At 43.1% G+C, this 14545-nt stretch overlaps 1 protein-coding gene across 2 annotated transcripts; it reads left to right on the forward strand.

The window, feature by feature from the left end:
* Positions 1-171: 171 nt before the first annotated feature.
* On the forward strand, positions 172-14275 carry asah2 (N-acylsphingosine amidohydrolase 2). Of its 2 annotated transcripts, XM_029684699.2 has the most exons (21): positions 172-332; positions 827-968; positions 1202-1308; positions 1630-1773; positions 1971-2147; positions 2350-2477; positions 2619-2696; positions 2869-2989; positions 4780-4905; positions 5093-5182; positions 5535-5639; positions 6231-6312; positions 6823-6938; positions 7127-7221; positions 7523-7562; positions 12111-12209; positions 12296-12391; positions 12488-12640; positions 12763-12819; positions 12927-13015; positions 13908-14275. In XM_029684699.2, the coding sequence occupies exons 2-21, from the start codon at positions 836-838 to the stop codon at positions 14104-14106; spliced, it is 2235 nt and encodes a 744-aa protein (XP_029540559.1). In that variant the 5' UTR covers positions 172-332; positions 827-835; the 3' UTR covers positions 14107-14275. The 2 variants fall into 2 exon arrangements, with proteins under 2 accessions (XP_029540559.1, XP_064858509.1); XM_065002437.1 differs by having other exon boundaries at positions 12296-12640.
* Positions 14276-14545: the final 270 nt, after the last annotated feature.

Below are 14545 nucleotides of genomic sequence, written 5' to 3' on the forward strand. Positions count from 1 at the left end.
ATCTTTCTCTGCTCAGTTTGGTCACGTGTATAATATTATATCACTCTGTAATCAACCATACACATCTATGACCTTTTGGAGTGAAAATACTATGTGAAATCCAATAGTTATGTAACAAAAGCCACCTTTGGACAAGGCGGAGATTTATTTTATTGTACTGTTGGGTTGTTTTCAATACAGGCTGTAAAAAACAAAATATCAGTCAAGTCATATTACCTATGTTTCAGGACTGTACACTATAACCTTGTCGGTCTATTAGACACTCTTCCATCCGTGTTGTCTTTTTCTCCTGAAGATATTGATCCGTCGCTCAAGGAGCGTGTAAACAATACGTGAGTATGACATGCTTTTACCTTGTTGCTTTGCTACGTTGAAATGGAATTCTTATGTATGGGTAATGGCATTTTCTACTCCATGACAAACACCCGTTATGCTCTCGTGGTGTGCTATGACGTGTCGTTCTGCAGTGAACTAGAAATGATTCTGCTATTGACCGTTGTTATCTTGGAATGTCATTCAATATTAGAAAGAATTGGAGCTTCAACAGTTGTGATTGCTTGTGGAATATAGTCAACTTAGACAGGTTACACTTTTCTGTCCAGTTGCAAAATAAATCCATGCAAAAAACGGAATGAAACGATGCAGCATAAACAGTTTTTCAATAACCGTTTCGTTCTTCTATTTGCAATCATTTTCTAATACATTTCGTATCATTAGTGTGCTTATATCAAGATTTAAGCTGAATGACTTTCTTTCATGAAACACTTCTCACATTTTTAAGAAGTGCCTCTATTAACATTCTTACCACCATGTCTGTTATGCTTAGCGTTGGGCCATGGCTCGGGGGAAAACAGTGTGCTGTGGCCTGAGCACCCTTGAAGTCACCCTCATGGTCCTGTTCGTGGTCATGACCGCAGTGTCTGTGGGGCTCATCTCAGTCATGGCCGTCCACTGGGAAGACCGATTGCGTAAGAGTTCATGTCCGCTTGCCTGCTTTTGCTCATGTGGGCAGTTTGTTATTTCAGTGCGAGATAGCAGGGGTTTATCATGTTGTTTATTTACGAATACGAGTAAAAGTTCCTTGACCACATGACTGTCAAAAATTGAAATCTTAATTACTTTTATTTCTAAAAGTCTAATTCAGAAACGTGTTTATTTTTGATGTTATGAAAAACTGATGTGTAATGTTTTTCGACTACAGAGGAACCAGAGCCTACAGTAAATCCTACTGCAGGACAACATGAGAACCCATACCTCATAGGGGTGGGCAGAGCAGACTGCACAGGACCCCCTGGGGATGTCCCCCTGGTGAGTGGCAGCGGTCCTTCAGGACTCCAAAACTGAAGTTTTATTTATTTGGGTATTTTCTTGACTATTTCACAAAACGTCACGCATGCTTCTTGCATTACACTAGTGGCGTCTCTTGTATGCTCACAAATCATTGTCATGGAGATGTGGCCCGAGATTGACCCACCGACATTGAGAAGTACCTGATAAGAATCTGTGATAGCATTTATGACGAGACAACGAGATAAGATCTGTGATAAGAAGTCCTCATTTTTTATTTGTTTACAGTTTGCACTTACAATGCCATAAACCAGGGAAGTTAATGGTATATCTTCATTCCAGATGGGCTATGCAAACTTGGAGCAGACTGCTGCGGGTATCCACACACGCCTCTTCAGCAGGGCCTTTATTGTGGATAATGGGAGCAAGAGGGTGGTGTTTGTGACAGCTGACATCGGCATGGTCTCTCAGAGGCTACGGCTGGAGGTGAGCTACAGTATACCGAACCACACACACACACACACACACACACACACACACACACGTTAAGCTCTATCAACTTTCAGAATCAAGGAGGAGGCTGACGGAAATGGAGAATGCAAATGCACTATAAAACACACTCAAAAAATGCATACGTTTGAATTAGTAGTCAGTGTTGTCTCATCCAATGCAATGCGTTTTAGGTGCTGAAGGAACTTGAGGTGAAATATGGTATCCTGTACAGACAGGACAACGTGATTCTGAGCGGCACCCACACACACTCTGGTCTGGGTGGGTACTTCCAATACACCCTCTTCATGATCACTAGTAAAGGTTACATCAAACCCTCCATCAAAGCCATCGTCAATGGAATTGTCAAGGTGCCTGTCCCTATGTCACTCCTGACTGCAATATATAAATCCATTTATCTTACTGCCTCAAGTTGACTATATTGATCACGTTTTATGCATTACAGTGCATTACTTCACTATATACGGTATCTAAATACAATAAAATGGATGAACTAGTGAAAATGCTGTTGGAGTTTGCGGTTTGACAATAAAACCTTATGTGTCCACTTAGAGCATTGATATAGCACACAGGAGTATAAAACCTGGGAGAATCTACATGAGCAAAGGAGAGCTTGAGGAGAGCAACCTAAACAGAAGTCCTCACTCCTACCTCAACAACCCTGCAGAGGAGAGGAACAAGTATGTTTGTACCATTTTTTCATACAGTAGCTCACAAAGTATAAATACAGGATATAGCTTGTAGACCAGGCTTGTTCATTTTAATGAATGTTTCAGAAATGGATTTGTATTGTAGACTCTCAATCATACAACCTTTTACAGGTATAAATCCAACACAGACAAGCAGGTCACACTTCTGAAGTTCACAGACCTGGATGGAGATGGTATGGGCATGCTCAGGTAAAAAAGAAACATGTTTCCACCTCTTATGTGCATCATACAAACCCAACCTGTTGGTGTCAAAATCTGGCTATAATGACTTATGAGAATGTCAGTGAGATGTCTTTGAGGCCCTCTGACCCGCTGGTTCACATTTATCAGACCCATTGACATATGGCACTGTCACTTTCAGCTGGTTCGCTGTCCATGCCGTCAGTATGAACTACACCAATCAGATGGTCAGCAGTGATAACATGGGCTATGCCTCTTACCTACTGGAGCAGGAGAAAAACATTGGCTTCTTGCCTGGAGAGGTGAGGTTTCATTATCCTTGTCTAGTCAACATTTTCATATTTAGTATAATAGAGACGTGGTGGCTGTTGGCCGTTTCCCCATTGCAACTACAGAATGATTGAATGTGTGTGTTGGGAGAGTGACTCGAGTCTGTTGAGAGCCTGTGTGGAACAAATAAACAGAGACAATCTAAATGTTATTTTTCTGCACTTTTGGGCTGAATGTGTAATAAACTTAACTTCTGTAATTAAATCATGTTAATGCAGTTCTCCGTAACGGCAAGTTGACTAAACCTTCTCCACAATCATTCGAGAGCTGAGCTTTGATTTCTTTCTTTAACAAAATCAAAACTTTCAGACTGTTTACATACAGTGGGGCAAAAAAGTATTTAGTCAGCCACCAATTGTGCAAGTTCTCCCACTTAAAAAGATGAGAGCGGACTGTAATGTTCATCACAGGTACACTTCAACTATGACAGACAAAGTGAGAAAAAAAATCCAGAGAATCACATTGTAGGATTTTTTAATGAATTTATTTGCAAATTATGGTGGAAAATAAGTATTTGATCACCTTCAAACAAGCAAGATTTCTGGCTCTCACAGACCTGTAACTTCTTCTTTATGAGGCTCCTCTGTCCTCCACTCGTTACCTGTATTAATGGCACCTGTTTAAACTTGTTATCAGTATAAAAGACACCTGTCCACAACCTCAAACAGTCACACTCCAAACTCTACTATGGCCAAGACAAAGGACACCAGAAACCAAATTGTAGACCTGCACCAGGCTGGGAAGACTGAATCTTCAGTAGGTAAGCAGCTTGGTTTGAAGAAATCAACTGTGGGAGCAATTATTAGGAAATGGAAGACATACAAGACCACTGATAATCTCCCTCGATCTGGTGCTCCACGCAAGATCTCACCCTGTGGGGTCAAAATGATCACAAGAACGGTGAGCAAAAATCCCAGAACCACACGGGGGGGACCTAGTGAATGACCTGCAGAGAGCTGGGACCAAAGTAACAAAGCCTACCATTAGTAACACACTACGCCGCCAGGGACTCAAATCCTGCAGTGCCAGACGTGTCCCCCTGCTTAAGCCATTACATGTCCAGGCCCGTCTGATGTTTGCTAGAGAGCATTTGGATGATCCAGAAGAAGATTGGGAGAATGTTATATGGTCAGATGAAACCAAAATATAACTTTTTGGTAAAAACTCAACTCGTCTCTGTCATTGCCAACAAAGGGTATATAACAAAGTATTGAGATAAACTTTAGTTATTGACCAAATACTTATTTTCCACCATAATTTGCAAATAAATTCATTATAAATCCTACAATGTGATTTTCTGGATTTTTTTTCTTCTCATTTTGTCTGTCATAGTTGAAGTGTACCTATGACGATAATTACAGGCCTCTCTCATATTTTTAAGTGGGAGAACTTGCACAATTGGTGGCTGACTAAATACTTTTTTGCCCCACTGTATGTGGGAACTCCTTCAAGACTGTTGGAAAAGCATTTCAGGTGAAGATGATTTAGAGAATGTCAAAAGTGTGCAAAGCTGTCATCAAGACAAAGGGTGGCTACTTTGAAAAATCAAAAATATATTTGGATTTGTTTAACACTTTTCTGGTTACTACATGATTCCATATGTGATTATTTCATAGTTTTGATGTCTTCACTAATATCGAAAATAGTTTTTTTTTTTTATTAAAAAACCTTGAATGAGTAGGTGTGTCCAAACTTTTGATTGGTACTGTATGTGAAGGACGCCTTACTCCATTTGTATGTGTGACACTGTGTCTTGTTCCAGGGGCCGTTTGTGGCAGCCTTTGCCTCTTCTAACCTGGGAGACGCCAGCCCAAACATCAGAGGGCCATTCTGTGCCAACACTGGACTCCCCTGTGATTACCTCAACAGCTCCTGTCCCATCGGAGGGGTGTGTACGGCAGACACAAAACAATAGGAGTACTCCATGGAATACTGTATCAGACGTTTACTGAACAGCATCAGCATGTTTACGTTCAGTGCAAATTCAGAGTTTATGTTCGCATAGAATCCATAGCAAAAAAAAAACACTACCGCTCCAACCTGTGTACACCACCTCTTGTTTGATTTTTTTCCAGCTAAAAATGTGTATTGCACTGGGTCCGGCAGGATCTGACATGTTCAACAACACCAAGATCATAGGAGAGAACATTTTCAAAAGGGCAAAGGTAAGACATCTTACCGGTCACTATGAGTGATATGCCCATTTTAAGTCCATGATCTGTGAAACAACTTTGCCTTGCTGAGAAACCAATTACGTGGATAGATGTTTATCTTCTCCATCAAGGGATTAGTTGAGTTGGTGATTCATATCTAGGTAATCTAAGGGTCAAGAACGTTGGCCAGTAACCCGAAAGGTTGCTGGTTCGAATCCCCGAGCAGACTAGGCGAAACATGTCGTTCAGCCCTTCAGCAAGGCACTTAATGCTAATTAAGTTAGCATTAATTAGCTCTGGATAAGAGTGTCTGCTAAATGACTAAACTGTAAATGCCTGTTATATTGTTGTCTGCCCCCTAAAGGATCTGTATGGTAAGGCCAGACAGGAGGTTCGTGGGCCCCTCCATGCAGCCCATCAGTGGGTGAATATGACTGACGTGACCGTCCAGCTAAACTCTACACACACAGTGAGAAACCCTAACCCTAACCTTAACTCTAAACCTAACCTCTAAACATGTAAGAGCACACAGGGAGCCAAACCAAAAAGAGTGTCGCAAGTAACAAAGAATGCCCTCGATTCAACTTCTCACCTCTGCCTCACTCTTTATCTTGAAACACTAAGAGGATGTTCTAGGTATTGACTTTTATGGTGCCTTGTTTTATCAACATCAGAGATAATGCTGGAAGTACTTTCAAGGATAATATAATTCCCTGATGTCGACTGCAGTGTGATATAACTGAAAGATCTGCCAATGTGCCCTTGAGCAAGACACTTAATCCTAATTGCTCCAGGGTCGCCGTCGATTATGGCAGACACTGGCCGTGATCCCACTCTCTAAGGGTGTCTCAGGAAGAGTTGGGATGTGCAAAAAAACACATTTTCAATTCACTCACGCGTATTAATACACTCTTGTACATGTATGAAATAGGATAAATATAAGCACCCACCTTATTATTCTTCTTCTAATTATTATAACTACAGAAGTTTGACCCAGTTTATTTTGATACAATATGTATTGAATTTTGTGATTCTGACCACGCTTGTCTCTCACAATCAGGGCAGAACCTGTAAACCAGCCCTGGGCCACAGCTTCGCCGCAGGGACTACAGACGGAGGAGGCGACCTCAATTTCACACAAGGTTAGAAACCCTTCTCTGCTTTTTATTGTCCATTATACACTGAGTGTACAAAACATTAGTAACACATGCGCCTCCCATGACATAGACTGACCAGGTAAATCCAGGTGAAAGCTATGATCCCTTATTGATGTCACTTGTTAAATCCACTTCAATCAGTGTAGATTGGTATTTGATATTGGCATTTGGTATTGGTATTTAAGTGCAGTTTGAGTGTCAAGAACGGCACCGCTACTGGGTTTTTCACGCTCAACAGTTTCCCGTGTGTATCAAGAATGGTCCACCACCCAAGGGACATCCAGCCAACTTGACACGACTGTGGGAAGCATTGGAGTCAACATGGGCCAGCATCCCTGTGGAATGCCCCGACGTTATTGAGGTGCAACTCAATATTTGGAAGGTGTTCCTAATGTTTTGAACACTCAATGTATATTATTGTACTATATTAAGATAACTGTCACTGAGATAATCACCCCTCAATGTATTTAATTGTTCTGAAATGTATGTATCCAGGGGCTGTTGAGGGTGACCCATTTTGGGACGGAATTAGAGATGCACTGCTTGGAGCTCCCTCCAATGAGACGCAGGACTGCCACCAACCCAAACCTATTCTCTTTAGCACTGGAGAGGTGGGCACTGTTCTCTTTCTGCCTTTTTCCATTGCGTTCCAAGTGCGGCCAGAGACTTTCCATGGGCTTGAACTGTGGCGGTACAGTAGGGAAATTGGGTTTCCATAGCCAGAGCCGTGTGTCAGTGTACGGTACATGATGTCACCATCGGTGAGATGTGACGGTAACCGTGTCGTTCTCTGCCTTAGATGACCTGGCCCCTCCCCTGGCACCCAAGCATTGTGGACGTTCAGATCATCACCATAGGACCTGTGGCCATTGTGGCTATCCCTGGAGAAATGACGTGAGTTTCCACTACAGTCTGTATTTTTTTTATTTTTTATTACCCTAATAGACCCTAATTAGATTCTCCTCACAATGCTTCCATGGAAAATGTGATTAAGCAACAATGAGTTAGAGTTGGACTTGAGATGGAACAGGTTGTGACTCTGTGGTTGCTGGTCACGCATTCAGGCGCACATTGAAAGAACAATGCAAGTCAACCTTTAGAGAGAACACACAACACAAAACAGACAGTCCGCAGTGTTTGTTTAGCTGACGTGTTAAAAGACATTGATTGAATCTGTTGACCCGTTGTGTTGCAGCACGATGTCAGGAAGGAGGATAAGAGAGGCAGTCAAGCAGGTGAGAATCAAATATCACACACATACAAATGTAGGCACACACACACATGCACGCGCACACACACCACATGCATGCACACCCACTCATTAAGGCAAATATTCTGTTAGCATTCTTTATGTTTTAAATATGAATGTATGTCATACAAATCACATTTTATCAAATCAAATGCTTTGTATACAACAGGTTTGGACTGACAGTGAATTGCTTACTTAAGGCCCTCCCCAACAATGCAGAGAGAAAGAAAATAGAGAAAATAATAATAGAAAAGTAAAACATGTAATAATAGATACACACTGAGTGACAATAACTTGGCTATACAAGGGGTACCAGTACCGGGTCCATGTGCAGGGGTACGGGGTAATTGAGGTGGATGTGTACATATACAGTGCATTCGGAAAGTATTCAGACCCCTTGACTTTTTGAACCCGATTGAACATCACTGGAAATAGCTGTGCAGTGACACTCTCCATCCAACCTGACAGAGCTTGAGAATATCTGCAGAAAAGCAGACCCTGAGTAAAGGGTCTGAATACTTATGTAAATATTATATTTCATTTTTTTGCCTTGTCATTATGGGCTATTTTGTGTAGATTGATGAGGGGTTGGGAAATCGAATCAATTTTAGAATAAGTAAGAATGTGGAAGAAGTCAAGGGGTCTAAGTACTTTCAGAATGCACTATAACTAGGATAGTAAACAGCATGGGTGGACGGTGCCGTTCGAGATTAGGGAGGCCAATATTTTTTTTATTCTATTGCAGCATATTGGATGACTATCATTCATATTCCATTCACCCAGCTCAATGTAACATCGATAGGTTTCGGCTACTACATTTACATTTACATTTAAGTCATTTAGCAGACGCTCTTATCCAGAGCGACTTACAAATTGGTGCGTTCACCTTAAGACATCCAGTGGAACAGCCACTTTACAATAGTGCATCTAAATCTTTTAAGGGGGGAGGGGGTGAGAAGGATTACTTTATCCTATCCTAGGTATTCCTGAAAGAGGTGGGGTTTCAGGTGTCTCCGGAAGGTGGTGATTGACTCCGCTGTCCTGGCGTCGTGAGGGAGTTTGTTCCACCATTGGGGGGCCAGAGCAGCGAACAGTTTTGACTGGGCTGCGCGGGAACTGTACTTCCTCAGTGGTAGGGAGGCGAGCAGGCCAGAGGTGGATGAACGCAGTGCCCTTGTTTGGGTGTAGGGCCTGATCAGAGCCTGGAGGTACTGAGGTGCCGTTCCCCTCACAGCTCCGTAGGCAAGCACCATGGTCTTGTAGCGGATACGAGCTTCAACTGGAAGCCAGTGGAGAGAGCGGAGGAGCGGGGTGACGTGAGAGAACTTGGGAAGGTTGAACACCAGACGGGCTGCGGCGTTCTGGATGAGTTGTAGGGGTTTAATGGCACAGGCAGGGAGCCCAGCCAACAGCGAGTTGCAGTAATCCAGACGGGAGATGACAAGTGCCTGGATTAGGACCTGCGCTGCTTCCTGTGTGAGGCAGGGTCGTACTCTGCGGATGTTGTAGAGCATGAACCTACAAGAACGGGCCACCGCCTTGATGTTAGTTGAGAACGACAGGGTGTTGTCCAGGATCATGCCAAGGTTCTTAGCGCTCTGGGAGGAGGACACAATGGAGTTGTCAACCGTGATGGCGAGATCATGGAATGGGCAGTCCTTCCCCGGGAGGAAGAGCAGCTCCGTCTTGCCGAGGTTCAGCTTGAGGTGGTGATCCGTCATCCACACTGATATGTCTGCCAGACATGCAGAGATGCGATTCGCCACCTGGTCATCAGAAGGGGGAAAGGAGAAGATTAATTGTGTGTCGTCTGCATAGCAATGATAGGAGAGACCATGTGAGGTTATGACAGAGCCAAGTGACTTGGTGTATAGCGAGAATAGGAGAGGGCCTAGAACAGAGCCCTGGGGGACACCAGTGGTGAGAGCGCGTGGTGAGGAGACAGATTCTCGCCACGCCACCTGGTAGGAGCGACCTGTCAGGTAGGACGCAATCCAAGCGTGGGCCGCGCCGGAGATGCCCAACTCGGAGAGGGTGGAGAGGAGGATCTGATGGTTCACAGTATCGAAGGCAGCCGATAGGTCTAGAAGGATGAGAGCAGAGGAGAGAGAGTTAGCTTTAGCAGTGCGGAGGGCCTCCGTGATACAGAGAAGAGCATACTACATGATACTCTAATGTTCCCGATACCCATCATGAGGTTTCTACAACCTAGCATATGAATGAAAGTTTGCAACATACAGTTGAAGTCGGAAGTTTACAAACACTTAGGTTGGAGTCATTAAAACTCGTTTTTCAACCACTCCACAAATTTCTTGTTAACAAACTATACTTTTGGCAAGGTTAGGACATCTACTTTGTTCATGACACACATCCTTTTTCCAACAATTGTTTACAGAAAGATTATTTCACTTATAATTCACTGTATCACAATTCCAGTGGGTCAGAAGTTTACATACACTAAGTTGATTGTGCCTTTAAACAGCTTGGAAAATTCCAGAAAATGATGTCATGGCTGTAGAAGCTTCTGATAGGCTAATTGACATGTCAATTGGAGGTGTGGATGTATTTCTGTCTCCTAGAGATTAACGTACTTTTGTGCGAAAAGTGCAAATCACAATCCCAGAACAACAGCAAAGGACCTTGTGAAGATGATGGAGGAAACAGGTACAAAAGTATCTATATCCACAGTAAAACGAGTCCTATATCAACATAACCTGAAAGGCCTCTCAGCAAGGAAGAAGCCACTGCCCCAAAACCGCCATAAAAAAGCCAGACTATGGTTTGCAACTGCACATGGGGACAAAGGTCGTACTTTTTGGAGAAATGTCCTCTGTCTCATGAAACAAAAATAGAACAGTTTGGTCATAATGACCATTGTTATGTTTGGAGGAAAAAGGGGGAGGCTTGCAAGCCGAAGAACACCATCCCAACCGTGAAGCACGGGGTTGGCAGCATCATGTTGTGGGGGTGCTTTGCTGCAGGAGGTACTGGTGCACTTCACAAAGATGGCTCCATGAGGAAGTAAATTATATGGATATATTGAAGCACATCTCAAGACATCAGTCAGGAAGTTAAAGCTTGGTCACAAATGGGTCTTCCAAACGGACAATGACCCCAAGCATGCTTCCAAAGTTGTGGCAAAATGGCTTAAGGACAACAAAGTCAAGGTATTGGAGTGGCCATCACAAAGCCCTGACCTCAATCCTATAGAAAATGTGTGGGCAGAACTGAAAAAGCATGTGCGAGCAAGGAGGCCTACAACCTGACTCAGTTACACCGGCTCTGTCAGGAGGAATGGGCCAAAATTTACCCAACTTATTGTGGGAAGCTTTTGGAAGGCTACCCGCAATGTTTGACCCAAGTTAAACAATTTAAAGGCAATTCTACCAAATACTAATTGAATGTATGTATACTTCTGACCCACTGGGAATGTGATGAAAGAAATAAAAGCTGAAATAAATCATTCTCTACTATTATTCTGAAATTGAACATTCTTTAAATAAAGTGGTGATCCTAACTAACCTATTACAGGGAATTTTTACTCTGTTTAAATGTCAGGAATTGTGAAAAGTTTAAATGTACTTGGCTAAGGTGTATGTAAACTTCCGACTTCAAATGTCAGAATAATAGTAGAGAGAATGATTTATTTAAGCTTTTAGCTACAGCTACTGGCTGTAGCTTATTCTTTCTGTACTAGATTCATTTTCTTATACTTTGATTGGGTGGACAACATGTCAGTTCATGTTGCAAGAGCTCTGATAGGTTGGAGGACGTCCTCTGGAAGTTGTCATAATTACTGTGTAAGTCTATGGAATGGGGTGAGAACAATGTGTCTCCTAGGTTTCGTATTGAAGCCAATACGTGCTACGCTACTGAGTGCTGTTGAGGCTACTGTATGCCATTGCAAAACAGTGTGTTTTAATCAATTATTTGGTGACATGAATGTATTTGCTATAGTTTTATCTAAAAATGATAACTTTTTTAATGTTTTTAATAATTTTAATTTGTATTAAAATCACAGAGGAGGATGGTCCTCCCCTTGCTCCTCTGAGGAGCCTCCACCGGTACACAGTAGCAGCAGTGTATGTGACACTGATGAGTCCAAAAAGTTGGTGCAAAAAGGATCAATGCAGATAGTCCAAGTATCTATTTGGTTAACTATTTAACTGACTATTTAACAGTCTTATGGCTAGGGGGTAGAAGCTGTTCAGGGTCCTGTTGGTACTGCTTGCCATGCGATAGCAGACAGAACAGTCTATGACTTGGATGGCTGGAGTCTTTGACAATTTTTAGGGCCATACTCTGACACCGCCTGGTATAGAGGTCCTAAAGATCGGAGGGCCCTTGACAAATCTTTTCAGCCTCCTGAGGGGGAGAGGCGTTGTCGTACCCTCGTCACAATTGTGTTGGTGTGTTTGGACCATGTTAAATCCTTAGTGATGTGGACACCGAGGAACTTGAAGCTCTCAACCTACTCCACTTCAGCCCCATCGTTGTGAACTACATGATCCTTGTGTATGTGTCTGTTGATCAGGAATTGGAGGCCCAGGGAACATTCAGTAACGCTGAGGTGGTCGTCGCTGGCCTGTGCAACATCTACACTCATTACATCACCACCTATGAGGAGTACCAGGTACGAGAGAACAAGCGATTTTGAGCGGTATCAAATCATTGATCACAAAAGGGCCCATAGACACTGAGGAGTGTTTTTTTCTACAGATCCAGCGTTATGAAGGAGCTTCCACCATCTACGGGCCTCATACACTTTCTGCATACATTCAGAAGTTTAGGGGCCTGGCCAAGGCCATTGCAGAGGTGAGGACCACATACTGTACAGTACACGTACCGGCTCCTGTTACAGTGAATGTCCTATTCCAGCCTACTGTATTTCAACTTCCCCTATGCTCACAGGGTAAAGAGCAGGAGCTGCCCAAGGGTCCCGAGCCCCCTTTCTTCAAGGACAGTCAGCTGTTCAGCTTGCTTCCTGCTGCGGCTGTAGACAAAAAGCCAATCAACACCACGTTTGGAGAGGTTTTAGAGCAAGTGGACCCAGAGTACACGGTTGTAAGTCTGACTTTGTCAAAATGCAATGAGCTGATGTTTAAAAAAAAATGTGTTTACAACATCAATACTGAATCTCCTCAGCATATGAATGCAGTTCAAGCGATGTTAATGTATTCCTGTAGGGGGATGTTGCTTCTGTCACATTTGTTGCAGGGAATCCAAGACACTCAGGAGACATTGTGAGGCCGCAATCTTACACTTAACTAGTATCATTGATGGCATTATGCTTCTTTAGATACCTTGGTTGTATAGTGTGTAGCACATCACTGATACCATGTCATTTCAGAGGGATAAGACTTTTGTTACCGTGGAAAAGTATCATAACAGCACAGCACACTGGGACGTCGTTCACACAGATGCCTCTTGGGAGACAAGGTAGAGCACTGTTCATTCAAATTCCTTATTTCATAAACTCTCTATCAGACCCAATCCATTTTTAATGGCCTCTGTAATAATTAACGGCACCTGGAAAACTATCTGTTCGGTTTGATTATTTTATCTTGGGCATTATTCACATCGGGCCTTATCTTTCAAGGACCACTCATTGATAATGTTGTGCTGAGTCAGCACCTTGTATCTGATTATCACCACAGCTTAACACACAGGCTATTCTACTTATCCAGTCAGATGAACTCGAGCAGTATGAAGGAAGTTGGCGGTAGTTTCTGAGCCAATGCTAACTGGCGTTAGCGCAACGACTGGAAGTCTACTGGTACGCTGGCATTGCTACTGTACCTGTAGACTTCCAGTCATTGTGCTAATGCTAGTTAGCGTTGGCTTAGTTGTCTCGCAAAACTACCACTATCTTCCTTCATACTGCACTCAGAGACATAAAAATGGTATCCACCAGTTCATCTGACTCTGGGTAATCTCACAGTATCATAACAGGTATTTTGAGAGGAGCATAGGTAGGTTGGGCAGGATTATTGCTTGGGGGTGGTCTTTAGAGGTGGTATAGCCCAATTAGGGTTAGATTCAACCCTAGTTTAATGGGGTCCGCATTGGTCCACTGACATCCATGGTGTGGTCATGATGAGTCTAAAGCCTGATATATATCTGTGTGACAGTAACGAGGTCACAGTCTCTTTGAGCAGCTCAGACAACATAATCCGGACGACATCAGGGGTGGAGGTGGTGGTGGTGGTGGGGGGGGGTTCGAATGGAGGGTGTGAATGGAGGGTGACACTGACCCCTCATGTCCCCCGTGTTCTTGTTTTCTTGTTTTCTCTTGTATTGTCTCCTCTCCTCTCCTCTCCTTTCCCAATAGGTTTCACTGGGTGAAGAATGGAGCGGAGAGCAATGCTACCATTGAGTGGCACATCCCTCTGTCAGCCCAGGCTGGCTCCTACAGGATCCGACACTTTGGACACTACAAACAGCGGAAGGGATTCCTAGAGACTGTGATCATGGCGTATGAGGGTGTGTCGGATGTCTTCAGAGTCTCCAAAATAAAGTCGAATTACTAACCACTGATCATTTGAATACGACTAGACCAGCAGTGGAAATAAGGCAGAAGATAGTGTACACTTCTAGTGGCCCTGATATGATAAATATTGTATGTTCTCTATTTCAATGTAACACAATGCATGTACAGTACTAAAGCTTTAATTAAACGAGACCCATGCTAAAGCATTACACGAGACCCATGCTTCAAAAACAAAACCGGCCTTTGGGTTAACGTGCAAATAGCCCATGTGCCAAACGGGGACTACACTCTACAAGGTGTGAGGGGAAAATATGTGTGGTTTTGAATGAGAACAGCTTCAGTGCTCGTCTATATTTCATCTCCCATGGAAGTTTAAGATAATTTGTCTATGATCCGTTTATTCACATGTTTTTAGTATGTCATTATGTGCAGTCCTGATTCTTTAATAGAATGAAAGGATTTGAAGTATTGTGACGCAT

This window comes from Oncorhynchus nerka, linkage group LG16 (genome assembly GCF_034236695.1).
Source record: "Oncorhynchus nerka isolate Pitt River linkage group LG16, Oner_Uvic_2.0, whole genome shotgun sequence".
NCBI classification, from domain to species: Eukaryota; Metazoa; Chordata; class Actinopteri; order Salmoniformes; family Salmonidae; genus Oncorhynchus; species Oncorhynchus nerka.